The 18,000-nt window shown below is 45.5% G+C and overlaps 1 protein-coding gene across 1 annotated transcript in view; it reads right to left on the bottom strand.

Moving 5' to 3' along the window:
* Nucleotides 1–3,858: 3,858 nt before the first annotated feature.
* The window catches only part of LOC107395930 (splicing factor U2AF 65 kDa subunit), a 29,772-nt gene continuing 15,630 nt past the window's right edge, over nt 3,859–18,000 (bottom strand). The window contains exons 7-11 of the mRNA XM_015975397.3: nt 17,962–18,000; nt 9,936–10,058; nt 9,776–9,862; nt 5,507–5,749; nt 3,859–5,153 (exon numbers count right to left, since the gene is read on the bottom strand). The exon at nt 17,962–18,000 is cut by the window's right edge and continues 41 nt beyond it. Of these exons, the coding sequence (XP_015830883.1) occupies nt 5,022–5,153; nt 5,507–5,749; nt 9,776–9,862; nt 9,936–10,058; nt 17,962–18,000 (624 nt within the window). The 3' untranslated portion in view covers nt 3,859–5,021. The remainder of the gene's footprint in view (nt 5,154–5,506; nt 5,750–9,775; nt 9,863–9,935; nt 10,059–17,961) is intronic.

Here is an 18,000-nt window from a genome sequence, read left to right as displayed (position 1 = left end):
CAGCGGCCGCGTGCAGGACGCAGCTGGAGAAGATGAGCCGTTACCGCTGCGCCCTCTCTGCCCGCAAAGCTGAGTCCATAAATGACGTCATATATGCAGATACTGGATCTTTCTTCGGGTTTCCTGCAATTTGAATTTTTAAGGAACACATCTTGATTCTGGGTTTAAAAATGCATTGTAATTACCGCGTTACTGACAATTGTACCGAGTAAATATTACCATTTTCTTTCCCTGTAATGCCTTACATTACCCTATTACAGCAAAAAGCAATGCGTTACAGTAATTAATTACTTTTGTACCGCATTACTCCCAACACGGATCCTGAGCACCTTCAAAGGAATCTCCTACCATCTTTATGCAGATGACATCCAACTGTACATCTCCTTTAAGCCCCATGAGATGTCTAAGCTGCAGCTGTTACACACCTGCTTAGACTCTATCAAAACCTGGATGGTGGGAGCTTTCTACAGCTGAATGAAGATAAGACTGAGATCCTCATCTGTGCCCCAGACAAGCTGGTTCCCAAAGTCAGAGACTCTCTTGGTCAGCTTGCTTCCCACACCAAACCTTCTGTCAGCGTGACCTTTGACCCAGCTCTCACCCTGGATTCTCATGTCAGCTCTCTTGTTCGCTCTTCCTTCTTCCATCTCAGGAACATTGCCAAGCTGAGTCTCATTCTGTCCCGCTCTGAACTTGAGACAGTTCTCCACACCTTCATCTCCTCACGCTTAGACTACTGTAACTCTCTTTTCACGTGTCTGAGCAGAACCTCCCTGAACCGTCTACAGGTGGTTCAGAACGCCTGTGCTCGGCTTCTGACCAAGTCCTCCAAACACACCCACATCACCCCGCTTCTCCTCCAGCTTCACTGGCTGCCAGTCAACTTCAGGGTTCATTTCAAGATCCTGGTTCTGGTCTATAGGGCCTTACATGGACAAGCACCATCTTACATTGGTGATCTTCTTAGTCCCTACACCCCCAGCAGGTCCCTGAGGTCCAGTGGTCAAAGCCTATTGGTTGTGCAGCACCAGGCTAAAGGTCAAAGGTGACAGATCATTTGCTGCTGTGGCCCCCAGACTCTGGAACTCTCTCCCCCTGAGCCTAAGATCAGTGGACTCAGTGGTCTCCTTTAAAAAGCAGCTGAAGACTCACATGGTAGCCTTGGGGAGGCTTTCACCACCCAGCCGGTCTTGGACAGCAAGGGATCCCCTGCACAGCTTCAGCCTGAACAGGCAGCCACCTCTCTGATTATCGGTGATTCCATAATCAGGAATGTGCCAATGGAAGGGGCCTGGACTCTGTTTTCCCAGAGCAACAGTGTCAGACATCACGGATCAGATCTTGGACATCATTCAACAACACCCCACTGTGAGTAAAGTTATCCTTCACACAGGCACCAACGACATCCACAAACAGTCAGAACTGCTCAAATGGGATTTTATTCGCCTTTTTAACATATTAAAGAGCCCGTGTCAGTTCCAGCAAACATCCGGACGTTTAATCAACGTTTAAAAGATGTTGGGCCGACACGTCCCGTCATGGTTGAAAAATAGTTCCAAAATGAAAGTTGAACAGACGTCTTTTCTGGACGTGATCACGTCTTTCAGCTCGTCTCATTTGGACGTTTAATGACCGTCAGTGTACATCTCATCTACACTGTAAAATAAAATGTAGTTATTACATTTAATAATAACTATAATAAATTGATTTCCTGTGTCTGACCTTGCTTTACCGATTGACTTCTGAGGTGGACATTTTTGTTTTTTTCTCATCAGCGGTCTTACCTGAGGACCCACAGTGAATGTTGGTACCCAGCAAACATTGTCCACGGTGTAACGTGATGAAGGAACCATTTCTCCCCTCTAACAGCTGTTCTGTTTGACTCAGTGTCAGTGTGCATGAAACAGCCTCAAGGTCATGCATTCACTTCTAATGTTTACGTTCCAGCAGTGAAGACAGAAGAACGAAGAATGAACTCTTTTCTTTTAATTAATCAAAGAACTCTACTTTAATAAAGCTAATCAAAACAACTGTTAGTCAACAATAACCATGTGACCGATCTGTGAAATCACAATGTTATGATTAATGTTTAATAACGAAATAACGTATTCTAGCCACTAGCCAGCTGATACACAAAAGATAAATAATCATGACACATTCCGGTCGCAAATCCAATCAGAACCTTCACTCTGAAGCGTGGCAGAGTCTCTGTGGTGTTTATTTAATCTGTCAGCTGTGATTCGTCCAGAATCGTAAACATCAAGATTAATAAGTCAGAACAACGCCATTTTGAGTTCAGTATTCAGCCAGCTCCCAAGATCCCCTGAAGTTCATCATTGCTAAGTGGAGTACGGACCGGCCATCTGTACTTTCTACTTTTAAGCTGAAAACTGCTTAAAAGCAGCAACTGACACGGGCTCTTTAATATGTTAAAAAGACGAATAAAATCCCATTTGAGCAGTTCTGACTGTTTGTGGATGTCGTTGCTGTTGGGAAATCCTGTCGTTATCAACAATACAACGTTTCCTTCAGAATAAAAGCTGAACTCGCTGACCCAAAGGGGGGCCCCTTTGACGCTGTGAAACACCTGCCGCTTTTTACCTGGAGACTATCCAAAGGCTGGTTTGTCGTGCTGAGGACGCTGTTTTATCGGCTCCAGGACCATTGGAAGGTCGTGAACCTGGCAGCCTGATCTAAGACGGAGGTCTCGCTGACGGGTAATGTAGAACGGCACAGATAGCGTCTCATGTTGTTTTCTGACCAAGGTTCAAACGTTGATCAGTTAGGAGCAAAACATCATCTCCCACTCAGACTCGCTTCTCCAGAACGGAGGTTCTGAGCTGACATCGCACCAACACACACTCCACCTCACATTCATTCCATCAGCATCCATCACTAGAGAGTTAGTCCTGTTAAACTGTTTAAAATCATTTAGATAATACATTTAGCTTAAAAGTTCTGAGGTCTCTCTCTTCTCTTGTCTCTCAGTTCATGCAAAGTGTATTAAATTTCCACTCTTCTGATTTAAATAGCCCAGTGTCCAGAGATGGGGTCCATACTAGATATGGATCATTAATATCTCTGGTCATTAATTAAAATGTAATTCTCTTTAACATCCATTACAACGGACAAACATGATCGTGTTAGGTAGGAGCCGTCATGACGGGACAAAAGGAGTCGTAGATAAAAAAAAAGCAAGTTGTTGGTAATGCTAAAATTGGTAAAAACCCAGTTAAAAGTCAATTTTGGTTACATTGAAACAGCTGACCATTTACCCCCCCCCCCCCCCCACACACACACACACACACATCAGGTGATGGTGGCTCATTTATCTGACAGATGAACACATTCTACACATATTTAGCTTTTTCCAGTTGGTAATAATTGTGCTAGGGTTAAACAGCTGAACTTTAATCCAGTTTTAATTACATAAATGTAGATTTTTGTAGTTTTTTATATAATTTCCAGCAAAATATGTGAATTAGCAAAATGCTAAAAGAATCTCAGTGACATGACAATCGAAACACGAGAAGAGAAAGCATATTTGTCACAAGGCTTCCTTCAAGTCGCCTCATTTTTAATATTAAAAAACTCAGATTTCAAATTTTAAACAAAAAAAGAGTTTAGAAGTTTGCAGACTGGCAGCACAGGAACACCTGAGTTCCACCACAGCAGATGAAAGACTAGATGTTAGCACTGTGCTAACAGTGACTTAGTGGGTTTAGGAAGAAAATGTAAGGTTTTCTACGACCACTGTGAATCAAATTTAGGACCTAGATGAATAAAATGACACGACTCATTGCAAAAACACATCAGGCCTTGTAGTTGTGTTAGTGTAAAGAAAACCAGACAGAACAATGAATGTCAGCAGCATTTATCAATAGATTTAAGAAGATGATGGAAGAAACACACCCTACGGGCACGTAGAAGCGGTAAATAAGTGTAGTTTTAAGACTTTATTTGGAACATATAGATGTTTTTTAGGCTTTCGGCTTTACGAAACCCAGCAGAAAGCTTGTTTTAAGACTCATTTGATAAAATCAAACATTTAATTTGAATGGGGACAAAGATCTGTGTGTGCTTTCAAAACATTGGAGATAGTTTGCTGGATGCTTTGAAGGATTTAGGTGTAAAATTTGTTTTATCACTTCACATATACATAATGTACACACACACACACCCACACACACCCAACATGACTTCATTATAAGAGTTTATAATTCAAACATCACCTATCCTACACACACTTAAAACCTCATTTACATGACGAGGATGCAGCAACAAACGTGTCTTTTATAAAATCCTAATCAGCAGTTTGTCCTCCTGCAGGAGACGATACACAAAATGTTTCCTTAGACTTTAGAGAAGTAAACCGGCTCCCATCAAGGCTGCTTCACAGATACTTCCATTTTAAAAACGCTCCACAGCAACAACAGCCAGCGGAGCAGACTCGGGACCAACTGAAGGTAGACTGGCCTCAGAAAGGTTCAGGAGATAAACAAACGGTCAGCATCCCAACCATCAGATGTGGCTGATTTACACACAAACTATTTCATTTGTTATTAAAACCAGTTTCAACCATGTATTCCCAATTAAATGGCAATAATATCTTTATGTACAACATTTTCTTTTGAGGCTGTAAAACATCCACTGTCCAACAGCTTCAGTCTGTTCAATATGGGACTCATGTAGCAGGAAATATTTATTTGGGAAAATACAAATAAGTATTTCCAGGTAACTGCATCGTGGCTTATCAAATCTAAAAACAAACTACTAAAAATAAATATTTGTGCTCAGGAAGGAAATCTAAACATTTACCAGTTGTGTTTTATATTTCATGCAGAGCTTTTTCAGCTGAGGAGTCAGACAGGCTCAGTTTAGGTAAAACATTCAGCAAATCTTAGGCTTCCTGCAGGAGTTCTAGGTAGAGTTCTGCTGGGAGTTCTCGGCACGACTCACATGGCAGTCCGGTCTGTCAGAATAATCTCCAAGTTTAGTCTCTAAATGACACAAGATTCAGATCAAAACTCGTGTCTGTGGTACATGTCGGGGTCGTAGTATTTGGTCACCACCACGCGGTTGGCAAACTTGCGGCCGGTGAGAGCCTGCATGGCTTTCTGACAGTCTGCAGCAGAGATGTACTCCACAAAGATCTGCAAAGAAAAACTAGCGTCAGGTGCAGAGAACAACATCAGAACTCTGTAGAACCAGGTCTGCAGAGCTCCAACACATCTGATCATCTCACAAACTTCTTCTAGCCTTCAGCTAAACCACTTCAGAACTGATTTTCTCCACGTATAACAATCTAGGAAAATGTACACTATGGTGGGCAATAAAGTTTCATTCTTCTATTCTTCATTCACAACAAGCTGAGAAACGCTGAAATACCCAGCACACACAGGTGGTTCTGAAAAGCTTCATGTCTCCCGTCCACATAAACACACCCCAAAAGGCCCAGACTGCTCTGACGGATTAGCTCCAGCGACCTCAACCTGCTCTAATGCACCTTTCCGCATCCTGGGACCTCCACGCCGTCCACGGGGCGGGGGATCTCCATAGAGCGAACGTTGCCATATTTGCAGCACTCCTCGCGGATGTCCTCTAGGATCTCCTCGTAGTCCTCATCATCCACCAGCTCCTCCGGCATCACCATGTTGAGGAGGCAGAGCACCTCTGTGGGCATGCTGGTGTTCTGCAGTCGCTGAAGCCCGGGAACCTGGAGGGTGACCGGGGTCTCTATGATAGAAGTCTGCAAATAATCCACCAAATAAGAACGTCAACAAAACAGCAAATCTGAGAGGTTTACGTCCAGATGTTTCTAATCATTCCTTCGTCTTCGTCTTCGTCTTCCTCCGCTTATCCGGGTCCGGGTCGCGGGGGCAGCATCCCAACTAGGGAGCTCCAGGCCGTCCTCTCCCCGGCCTTGTCCACCAGCTCCTCCGGCAGGACCCCAAGGCGTTCCCGGACCAGATTGGAGATGTAACCTCTCCAACGTGTCCTGGGTCGACCCGGGGGCCTTCTGCCGGCAGGACATGCCCGAAACACCTCCCCGGGGAGGCGTCCAGGAGGCATCCTGACCAGATGCCCAAACCACCTCAACTGGCTCCTTTCGATCCGGAGGAGCAGCGGTTCTACTCCGAGTCCCTCCCGAATGTCCGAGCTCCTCACCCTATCTCTAAGGCTGAGCCCGGCCACCCTACAGAGGAAACTCATTTCGGCCGCTTGTATCCGCGATCTCGTTCTTTCGGTCATTACCCAAAGCTCATGACCATAGGTGAGGATTGGGACGTAGATCGACCGGTAAATCGAGAGCCTGGCCTTCTGGCTCAGCTCCCTCTTCCCCACGACAGATCGGCTCAGCGTCCGCATCACTGCAGACGCCGAACCAATCCGCCTGTCGATCTCCCGATCCCTCCTACCCTCACTCGTGAACAAGACCCCGAGATACTTAAACTCCTCCACTTGAGGTAGGACCTCTCCCCCAACCCGGAGGTGGCAAGCCACCCTTTTCCGGTCGAGAACCATGGTCTCAGATTTGGAGCTGCTGATCCTCATCCCAGCCGCTTCACATTCGGCCGCGAACCTACCCAGCAAGAGCTGAAGGTCAGAGCTGGATGAAGCTAGGAGGACCACATCATCCGCAAAAAGCAAAGACGAGATTCTCCTGCCACCAAACTCGACACACTCCACACCACGGCTGCGTCTAGAAATTCTGTCCATAAAAGTGATGAACAGAACCGGTGACAAAGGGCAGCCCTGGCGGAGTCCAACCCTCACTGGGAACAGGTCCGACTTACTACCGGCTATGCGGACCAAACTCACGCTCCTCTGGTAAAGGGACTGAATGGCCCTTAACAGAAAGCCACCCACCCCATACTCCTGGAGCGTCCCCCACAGGGTGCCCCTGGGGACACGGTCATAAGCCTTCTCCAAATCCACAAAGCACACGTGGATTGGTTGGGCAAACTCCCATGCCCCCTCCATCACCCTTGCAAGGGTATAGAGCTGGTCCACAGTTCCACGGCCAGGACGAAAACCACATTGCTCCTCCTCTATCTGAGATTCAACTATCGATCGGACCCTCCTCTCCAGTACCTTGGCGTAGACCTTTCCAGGGAGGCTGAGGAGTGTGATCCCCCTATAGTTGGAACACACCCTCAGGTCACCCTTCTTAAAGATGGGGACCACCACCCCGGTCTGCCACTCCCTAGGAACTGCCCCCGATGACCACGCAATGTTGTAGAGACGTGTCAACCATGACAGCCCTACAACATCCATAGCCTTGAGATACCCAGGACGAACCTCATCCGCCCCCGGGGCTCCGCCGCTGTGTAGTTGTTTGACTACCTCAGCAACTTCTGCCCCCGAGATCGGACAGTCCATCCCCAGGCCTCCCAGCTCTGGTTCCTCCTCGGAATGCGCATTGGTGGGATTGAGGAGCTCCTCAAAGTATTCCTTCCACCGTCCGACTATAGCCTCAGTTGACGTCAGCAGCTCCCCATCCCCACTGTAAACAGTGTGAGCGAGTTGCTGCCTTCCTCTCCTAAGGCGCCGGACAGTTTGCCAGAACCTCTTTGGAGCCGATCGATAGTCTTTCTCCATGGCCTCACCAAACTCCTCCCATGCCCGAGATTTTGCCTCGGCAACTGCCACTGCTGCACCCCGCTTGGCTATCCGGTACCTGTCTGCTGCCTCCGGAGACCCACAGATCAGCCACGCCCTGTAGGCCTCCTTCTTCAGCCTGACGGCTCCCCGAACCTCTGGTGTCCACCAGCGGGTACGGGGGTTGCCACCACGACTGGCACCAGCCACCTTACGACCACAGCTAGCAACAGCCGCCTCGACAATCGCAGAGTGGAACAAGGCCCACTCGGACTCAATGTCCCCCACTGCTCTCGGGACGTGGTCAAAGCTCTGCCGGAGGTGGGAGTTGAAGACCGTCTTGACAGGTTCTTCTGCCAGGCGTTCCCAGCAGACCCTCACTATGCGTTTGGGTCTGCCAGGTCTACGCGGCATGTTCCCTTTCCATCTGATCCAACTCACCACCAGGTGGTGATCAGTTGACAGCTCCGCCCCTCTCTTCACTCGGGTGTCCAAAACATACGGCCGCAGGTCAGATGATACGACTACAAAATCTATCATCGACCTGTGACCTAGGCTGCCCTGGTACCAAGTGTACCGGTGGGCATCCTTATGTTTGAACATGGTGTTCGTTATGGCCAAACTGCGGCTTGCACAGAAGTCCAATAACAAAACACCACTCGAGTTCAGAGTAGGTGGGCCGTTCCTCCCAATCACACCCCTCCAGGTCAAGCTGTCATTGCCCACGTGAGCATTGAAGTCCCCCAGCAGGACAATGGAGTCCCCTGATGGAGCACTATCTAGCACTTGTCCCAGGGACTCCAAAAAGGGTGGGTACTCTGAACTGATATTTGGCCCATAAGCACAAACAACAGTCAGGACCCGTTCCCCGACCCGAAGGCGCAAGGAAGCTACCCTCTTGTCCCCCGGGGTAAACCCCAACACACAGGCAGAGAGTCTCAGGGCTAACAAAAAGCCAACCCCAGCCCTCCGCCTCTCACCCGGAGCAACTCCAGCAAAGTAGAGTGTCCAACCCCTCTCCAGGTCTCGGGTTCCAGAGCCAATGCAATGTGTCGAGGTGAGTCCGACTATATCTAGCCGGTACCGCTCAACCTCTGCCACAAGCTCCGGCTCCTTCCCCGCCAGCGAGGTGACGTTCCATGTCCCAAAAACTAGTTTTCTTGTCCGGGGATTGGACCGCCAAGGCTCCCGCCTTGGTCTGCCACCCGATTCGCATTGCACCGGACCCTTCATGTTCCTCCTGCGGGTGGTGGGTCCACAGTTGGACGAGCCCATGTATCCGGTTCGGGCTGGGCCCGGCCGGGCCCCATGGGCGAAAGCCCGGCCACCAGGCGCTCGCTCACGGGCCCCAACCCCAGGCCTGGCTCCAGGGTGGGACCCCGGTAACCCTCCGGGCCGGGTACTCCGACTCTTCGTTTTAACCGCCATGAAAGATCCTTCGAACCGTTCTTTGTCTCACCCTTCACCTAAGACCAATTTGTCATGGGAGACCCTACCAGGGGCACTAAGTGCCCCAGACAACATAGCTCCTAGGATCATTAGGGCACTCAAACTCCTCCACCACGATAAGGTGACGGTTCAAGGAGGACCCCCAACAATAACAGGTCTACTTATTACTTGTGCAGTAGACATTTTAAGCATTAAACTGATACGCCTGTGATCATTCCCAATAAAAACACCATCTGTTCTATATCCAACACATGTTGTATGCTACTAACTTAACACATGAGACTTACGCTGATGCTGTAAAATTTAAATGAAAACTCTAAATGATTAAGAATAGTCTTTATGGCTTCGTTTTTATAATGAGAGACACTTTGAGGGAAACTGAAGAAAATGTTAGTTTAATGTAGTCCAGTGTATTTTATTTGTTTATTATGGTATTAGTGTTTGGTAGGAATTCATAATCTGCTTTCAGCATTTTTGTATCTTTTATGTTTCCTTAGATTTTCCCCTTTATTTTACAGTTTGTTGTGAGTTTTTGGGGTTTTGCTGCGTTGTGTGAAAGCTGGGTCAGGGTTCAGATTCAAGTCCACACAAACTGCATCATTTAGAAAAAACAAATTCAACATCCAAAAAACTAAGTGCTTTTCTCCCGACAGACAGAAACTAGAGTCGGAGAGGATTGTTGCGAAATGCTGATTTTTCTCACTGTGGTGCTGATTTCACTCACAGGGTTGGCGTTTTTAGCTCCCACACTCGCCCTCTGAACGATGAGCTTTTTGTCTCCCAGCTGCATCCCATTGAGCCCAGCAACCGCCTGGAGAACAAACAGAGTCTAGAGACCCGAAACGTCTAGTCCGATGACTCATTCATACAGAGCAACACGGTACCTGGTCAGTGGCGCTGATGTCTACGTACTCACAAAAAGCGTAGCCTTTGGACAGCGATGTGGCGCTGTCCTTCACCAGGTTGAAGGCTTTGAGAGGCCCGAATGACGTCAAGAGCTCCTTTACCTGCAAACACCAGGCGGAGAAACGGATCTCGAAACCAGAATGGCTCGGAGCATGAAGCTGTTTGTCTACTGAGTGTATTCTAACAGTTATTTTAATAATACAATTCAGTTTGATCTAGTAAAACAAACATACATATGATCAAGTACATGTGCTAGTAGACTTAGCATGCTGAACTGATTCTGAGGAAAAAGGAAGTGAAAGCAGAAAGTTAAAATTTTACTTTAATAATAACATCTTAATCTGAGGAGGACTGATATAACTGTTGGTCAACCTGGAAAACAGCGGACTCATTTCTAGTAGGGCTGCACAATATGAAGACATGCAGTAAAAACATCATGAAATCAGCTGCAATCAGCGTTTCCTCTCTGCTCTGTTTGTCTTCTATCATCACAGCACTGTTAGGGTGTGTTAGCATCTTCACCTCTGGCAGGTTGGGGGTATTTAGGGTCCAACTGCTTACCTGTGATCTGTGATAGGAGTTAATGCTACTGGACCGTATGGTGCAACAGACAAGAGTCAGAAAAACAACCCCCCTTGCTGAGGAGGTCTAAGATCAAGGCTGCTGACACACGCACTCACTCACACTCACACTCACACACACACACACACACACACACACACACACACACACACACACACACACACACACACACACACACACACACACGCACACACATGCACGCACACACACACACACACACGCACGCACACACACTCTCACACACACAACACACACACACACGCGCGCCCTTCTTACCCCATCACGGGCTCTGCTGTTGGACTCATAAATGATGATCCTAGGACCGCCCACTCCAGTTGCTTGGTTTCAGTCACATGACCCTGTGTTGTGTTTGTTCCTGAACGGATACGCTCTGATCAGCACCTACACTGTCTTGTATACAGTTGCCACTTCTCCAGTTATTGTCACTTTATATTTTTATTTTATCATGATTATATTCTTACTTCCTAGATTGACTTATCTCTTATTTTAATCTTTCTGTTTTGGACCAAGTACATTTTCCTAATGTTGTGATTCTGAAACTAGGCTTTTATTTTTATTTCATGTCATGTTTTTGACTGTAGCAACAAGCAGCACTTGTTACCATGACGCAACGGTTCTGTTCCAGATGTCGTCCTCCCATATTCAGTAGAACGGACTTTGTGCCGTCCTTACCGAGAACACACTTGTCAAGTACACAGTGGAGGAAAAGTGACACCCCGCCCAACGGCCGAGACATTAGACTGTTTAGAGCACTGTAAAATTCTTACTTATTGTACCTTTAAAGAGTCTGATCTATACATGATGAAATAAAGACTGAAACACAATTGAATAACATCTCCTGATGCAAAAACACTAACCAATAAAATGTGACTGACTCAAACCAAACTCCTTAGCTAGACGAGTCCTACAGCTGGTGAAGAGAAACAATCATTGCAACGTGTGCGTGTTACGACCACTGCTCTGCTGCAGTGGACTTAGAAGAAACGTTGCCACCAGATGATCAGAACCTGTTTGAGGTGGACAAGTCCTCTGACTCCTCTGTTAGTGAAATGCAGCCAAATGAAACAAGCTGCTGATTCTGGAGCAACATCAGCTGAAACTTACCAGTCCATCAGGTACTTCATGTGCTTGTGTGTACAGAACCACCACAGGTTGAAGACATGCACAGTTACACCCCGACTGTCTGATTGTAATACTGCATTCACGACATCGTGTTAACATTTTCTACACATTGTGCAGCCCTACTCGAAAACAAAAACTTCTTAGATTAAAGAAAACACTTGAGACAATCAGAGGCGAGAGGCTGGATTTAGTCAATCTTGGAGCATTTTAGCTCAGAACCGTTCAAATCAGATAAATGAGAAACGATGCCGATGCTAAACAAACAAAAAACACTCAATATATGAACAAATGAATGTGAAAGACAGGCTAAGAGGTAAACAGCGGTTAGGAATCTTTAATGAACGTTACATTTAAAAACACTATTTTATTAATATAAAACCACAACACACTCCCCCAGAGAGCACTAATCACCTCCACCAACACCAGATCTTAGCGGTGCTAACACTCGGGTACCTGGCTCCCAAACGCGCTCCAAAAGCAAGATGGGAAAGAGAAAGCAGCCAGTGAGGGAGCCTGCTGGCTCGCAGTGTGTCCGGGTGTGGACCAGAATGTCTTACTTGCCTTGTGTTACATGTTGGCATGGCAGCAGTAGATGAGAACTACTGAACAAATTATGAGCGCAGACTTAACGATCTTACAGGCCCCTAGCTGGGGACAAAGTGGGGGGACAAAAATGAAAGAGCTGTGAGTAACAACGCAATGGAAGTGACTGCAGTTATTCAAAAGAGAAGAGAAGGAAAAAGTCAGTGAATAAAAGACATCAGCTGCACGTTGTGCTCTTCTAGCTCAGAAACAACGGGACAGGAAGGCTTAAGCCTTCTGCCACAGTTTACCTGTTAAATGTGAGCAGATATTTACTCTCTTAGAGGAAAGTCCACCTTTCTTTTCTGCTGTTTAACTATGTTTTTCATGAACATACAGTGGGGCAACAATGTATTTGGCAGCCACCAATTGTAAAAGTTGTCCCACTTAAAGTGACGAGAGAGGTCTGTCATTTTCATCATAGCTGCCTTCAACTGTGAGAGGCAGAAGGTAACTAAAGACAATCCAGAAAACAGAACTACACGGGGACAGCTGGTCGCTGATGTAACGGAATTAAAGTGATGTAACTAACCAAAGTTGTATTTTAATACACTGTTAGTAGTTCACTTTTATAAACAGAAGAATAGGCTGTTTTTATCATCAGGGAGTTTAATTAAACACTCTGTATTGACTTTGAGACAATAAAAGAGAGAGAGATGGGATCGTTTGAGAATCTTTAATTTCTGAATTATAAATTCTAAACAATCTACCAGGACTAACTCTGTGATGGATGAGAATGGATTCGGATGTTGTGTTGGTGCGTGTGTGTGTGTGTGTGTGTCTGGTTCAGATTCTCTAGGATGACGTAATCGAATCTGGTAGTCTTTGTTATGACTAGATATCACGAGGCTTATAAAGTGATGACATGAGCCGCTATTTTGCCGTGTACATACCCAGTGGGGTCTCCCAAGTAGATCAGGAATTGCCAGGTCTGGAAACCTCGGATGTACGATGGAGCTGTCGGTGCAGCGGTCACAACGTTTCAAAACCCGTCTGGAGGGTCGGCCCGGTACGATTCAGCAGCGTCAGCAGTTGCTCTTATTTTGAAAGGACGTCGTCTGGTTGTTAAACGACGAAAATCTCCCGTTTCACAGTTCTTAGTTTAAAGAAAACGCATCCGGCCAGGCTGCGCTTGTCTTTAGGATGATGGTGAATAGAACTGAAGTCAAAATGGAACTGACTTAAAATGGCGTTGCCTTGTTTTATATCTCTGAATTGTTGATAAGTTTCAGTAAAGTAGATTGGACACTTGAAGTCAACACCAGATTCTCCTGCGGCAGCCGAAAGCTCTGATTGGTTGGAACAATGTGGCATGCGTTTCTATGGAGATGAGGGTCAGTATGTCTGTGCAGTTGTCCTGTTTTCATTAAACATAACTCATGACATATTTATTTCACAGATCATTCACTTGATTATTGTTGATCAACATCTGTTTTGCTTAATAATTTTAATCACAAATAAAGTACTTTGATTAGGTAAAGCTTCTTCTTCTCCTTCGGACTCTTCTCCTGGAATGTAAACAGTCTGAGGAACAACCCGACCTTGGTTTTTCTACACGGTGTTATTGTGCCCAGGGGCCAGCTGTATGGAGTTGAAAACCATGAACTTCATAACCTTACACTGACCTGAAGAGAGCTGGGACCACAGTAACAAAGGTTACTAGTAGTAACAAAGGTTACTAGTAGTAACACACTACATGGTGATGCAACCCTGCAGAGCTCCAACCGTCCCTCTCTGAGACCAGCACATGCCAAGCCCATCCAAGCTCTCCAGAGACCATCTGGATGATCCAGAGGAGGATTGGGAGAATGTCACGTGGTCAGATGAGGGCAAAATGGAGCTCTCTGGTACAAATGCCGCTCACCATGCTTTGAGGGGAAAGAATGCCGAGTTGCTTCCCAAGAGCACCAAACCCAGTAGTTGCGTTTAAAAACGATGCCGCCATTTTGCCGCAAAGCTGAGGTGGCATCTGTGAGCCGTCTACATAAGTGGTAAAATACTGTCCTTTTTACCAACGTTTACACGATGGGGGTATAAAGAGGGTGTGGGGCGGCACCTGCTCTGTCACCGACTTCCCTTTAGCTTGAACATAACTTGCTTTTTATTGCGATTGAAGCTGCACTCCTTAAGTGTTTCTGACCATCCACTCCTAAAGGTGTCTGTCCTCCACTGTCCCCATCAACTGTCTGGTGATCTGAGCTCCAGCTTTAACAGAGAAGCTCCTGGAGCTCCGCATCGCTCCAGTGTACCATCTCAGCTGATTCTGTTAACAAAAGCAAAACTTATTGCCCGTGTTTACTTTTAATCTTAACAGTGTTGCCGGCCGGCGCTCGGCAGTAACACACACGATCATGACACCTCTCTCTGTTGCACCGTGGTGTGATCTTCAGTCACAAGTCGGGTGTTGCAGCAACGTTACTGCCAAGCTTGGTGGCACGGATGACACAGCATTCCAACATCGCCATGCCGCCGCGGCACTTTCATAAGACAGTTCATGGCGGCAGTATTGCGCTTATTTGCCAGCTTGGTGTGTCTTCTAAAAACGGCTACGGTGAAGCATGGGGGTGGAAGCATCATGCTTTCAGACTGCTTTTCTGCAAAGGGGACAAGACGACTGATCCATATTAAGGAAAGGATAAATCGGGGCATGCATCGTGAGATCTGGGGCCCAGACCTTCTTCCACCAGTGAGAGCATTGAAGATAAAAATGGCCGGATCTTCTAGCATTGCAATAATTCTAAACACACCACCTGGGCACCGAAGGCGTAGCTACGTATGGAAAAAGCATTTCAAAGTACTGGAGTGGCCTAGCCAGTCTCCATACCTCAATACAACAGAGAATCTGTGGAGGGAGTTGAAAGTCCATGTTGCCTAGCAACAGCACCTGATCTTCACGACGCTAGAGAAGATCTGCATGAATGGGTCAAAAACCCAACCTGGTGAAGACCTACAGGAAACATTTCACCTCTTCCATTGTCAACCGAGGTTACATTACAATATATTAAGGTGAACTTTTGTTTTTGACCAAATAAAGTTATTTTCTGCACCATTATACAGATACATGAATACTATGTGATTTCCTGGACGTTTGGTTACATCCTGTGTCTCGGTTGCAGTGGAGCTATGGTGAAAACTACAGACCTCTCATGGAGGCAGGACAACCTGGACAATCGGTGGCTGCCAAATACTGTGATGCACCATAGTAACTAAGAATTACTTGCATTACTTCTTGACCTAATTTAAATCTGATGCTGTGTATTGAGTGTTTCTCTAAAGTTAAACCAACCAAATGTGTTTGAATGGTCTGATGTTTTTTTTAATCAATTTTCTCTTTGAATGGATTGAAGCCTTTAGTTTCTGATTGGCTGTTTGTTAAAACACTTTAGTTGCTTCATCTTATTGAAAAATGCAATGAACTTAACTAAAAAACCCTCTAAAAATGTTAACCATTATTTTCTTACCATATAATAACATTATTTATTTATTTATTTATTTTACCTTACAAATATAATAGCATTGTCAATGTTACTATTATTGCTTTTCATTACACGACTCTCATTGGGAGGATCGAATACAAAACACAACTTGAAGTAAAAGATGTTGCTATAACGCTTCTCTATTCACAAACCTGTTTAACTAAACTATTCATTCTGGTTGTAAAAAACTATTCTAGCCTTATTTCTTTCTAAGCTTCATCTTTTGAAACCAATCAGTCAAAAAAAGTCAATCAAAAATCAAACTGAGGTTAGATCGGGACATCTCTTAAGACATATTTCAAGAATTTGTTTTTTAAGATTATCTTTAAATAAATCGGAACAATGAAATGTAAATCTGTCGTTACAGTCATGTAAAGTTTTAACAGTCAAACACGTCTTATCGGTCGACAACTGGCTGTTAAAAGGAACTGCGGCTACGAGGACGCGCGCGCCCCAATGAGCCACACGTTTTCTGTTGTACCAAACTATGTTGTTAGAAACAGACAAAATACTGCTGTTTATTTATAAATCTGTAATATTCAGTACATTTTTTGACGTACGCAGGACGCCATGTTTTACGCACGCCATGCACTCTGGGGGCGATGACGTTTATTGGTTGCTCCTGCAAGAACAGCTATAGACGCTAGTGTTTGTTTACGTGCTCAGCGTATTGATAATGAAGTAAAATGCTGCATTGTGCTGCTTTTGGATGTAACTTCCAGTCAGAGGGCAACAAGGGGAGTGATGTGAGTTTACAGCTTTCCCACTGGCAAGTGGGAAGATGCCTGTGGACGGACACAACTTCCCAAAGATCCGCAGCTGTGTTCCCAACATTATTCTCGTGATGCGTTTGAGGCTGATAGTCGACCACAACGACTTAAACAGCTCACTGGAGCACCTGGGTATGAGAGATGGCAGAAACTAAAACGCTTTACCGACCATTTTCCCACATAAGGAGCCTAAACGCCCTCGGAGAGACGCTGGACGCTGTCCCGAGCCGACAACCCGCTCCTGCCGCTTCTGCCACGTTCAGCGAACCATCGGACACGCCACTCGTCACGGATGAAGCTGAACGCTCACCTCTCCCGTCAGTAAAACTAGCAGCAACAGTGTTGTCCACATATATAATACCTGCAACACTGATTAAAGTGGTTTCACTGAATATCCTGATCGTCTATGAAGCACACGACAGCTCTGGATGCTAAAATTCTCCTAAATCATACATCACTGAATACGTTTGATCACACGATAGCTTACCGTTAACTTCTGCTGACTAACATGTGAGCTCTTCACAACAAACCCTCTCCCTCTCTGTTACCATGGAGACGCATTTGCCACACACGCACCACCGGTTCTGTCCTGCTCTCGCTTCATCCCGCCCTTCTGATGCTCGTTTTGTGAAACATGGTCAGTGATGTCATCATTAATGTTTCACTCTGGTTCAAACTGAAGAGGCTGAACAGATGACGTGTTGATGTCACTACAGGGTCCCAAAGCCGGCCGCTGCAACCGAGGTACGACCATATGACATCACTACCCAGAGTGCATTGCAACGCTAACAACAATGGCGACCTACAAGTTAAACTATTTTTACAAATTTTATAAAAATGAAGACATTAAGAAGGTTTTTTACACCATTTTAATATAACTGATGCTAACTTTTATCTTTTAAGAACCACAAAGTTTTGTGACCTGAGTTCCTTTTAAAGGTAGATGTTCTATGTCTCATAAAATGTCCAGAGTCAGGACTACAAGCCTCTATGTTTCTTCTTGATAATAAAAATAAGCAGTAAAGTCTGGGATTCATGTATTTGTATTCAGTGACTGAATGTCTGGTGACATAAATGATTGAGGAGGGTTCAAAATCAAATAAACATTGAAGTAAAAGTAAAGTCATTTAGTGGAGGTGGACTTTTTAACCAAATGGATGAACAACTTTAGTTTCTTATTATATTTTCTGAACTTTGCTTACCTTCTTTACATCAGCTTGATTTGCATAAGAAAGATATGAAACCTTTGGATATTAAACCTAAAATCAGTGGTTTAGGTGAATAAGATCTGAATAAAACGTGACGGTAAATCCTCGTAACTCAGTGAAGTTCTGTTTCTTATTAAACATTCTCTACAGATTATTTAAGACGGTAGGAGGCGTAAGGCAGAATTAACTCCTGTTTTAGCATGTGAGGAGGAGGATAAGAGGACCTGTGCAGCAGTGAGATACCTGGTCGTCGTTTAGGTAATTAGGCAGACCTCCGATGAA

The sequence above is a fragment of the Nothobranchius furzeri genome, chromosome 5 (genome assembly GCF_043380555.1).
Source record: "Nothobranchius furzeri strain GRZ-AD chromosome 5, NfurGRZ-RIMD1, whole genome shotgun sequence".
NCBI classification, from domain to species: Eukaryota; Metazoa; Chordata; class Actinopteri; order Cyprinodontiformes; family Nothobranchiidae; genus Nothobranchius; species Nothobranchius furzeri.
This window is presented reverse-complemented; position numbering and strand designations above follow the sequence as displayed.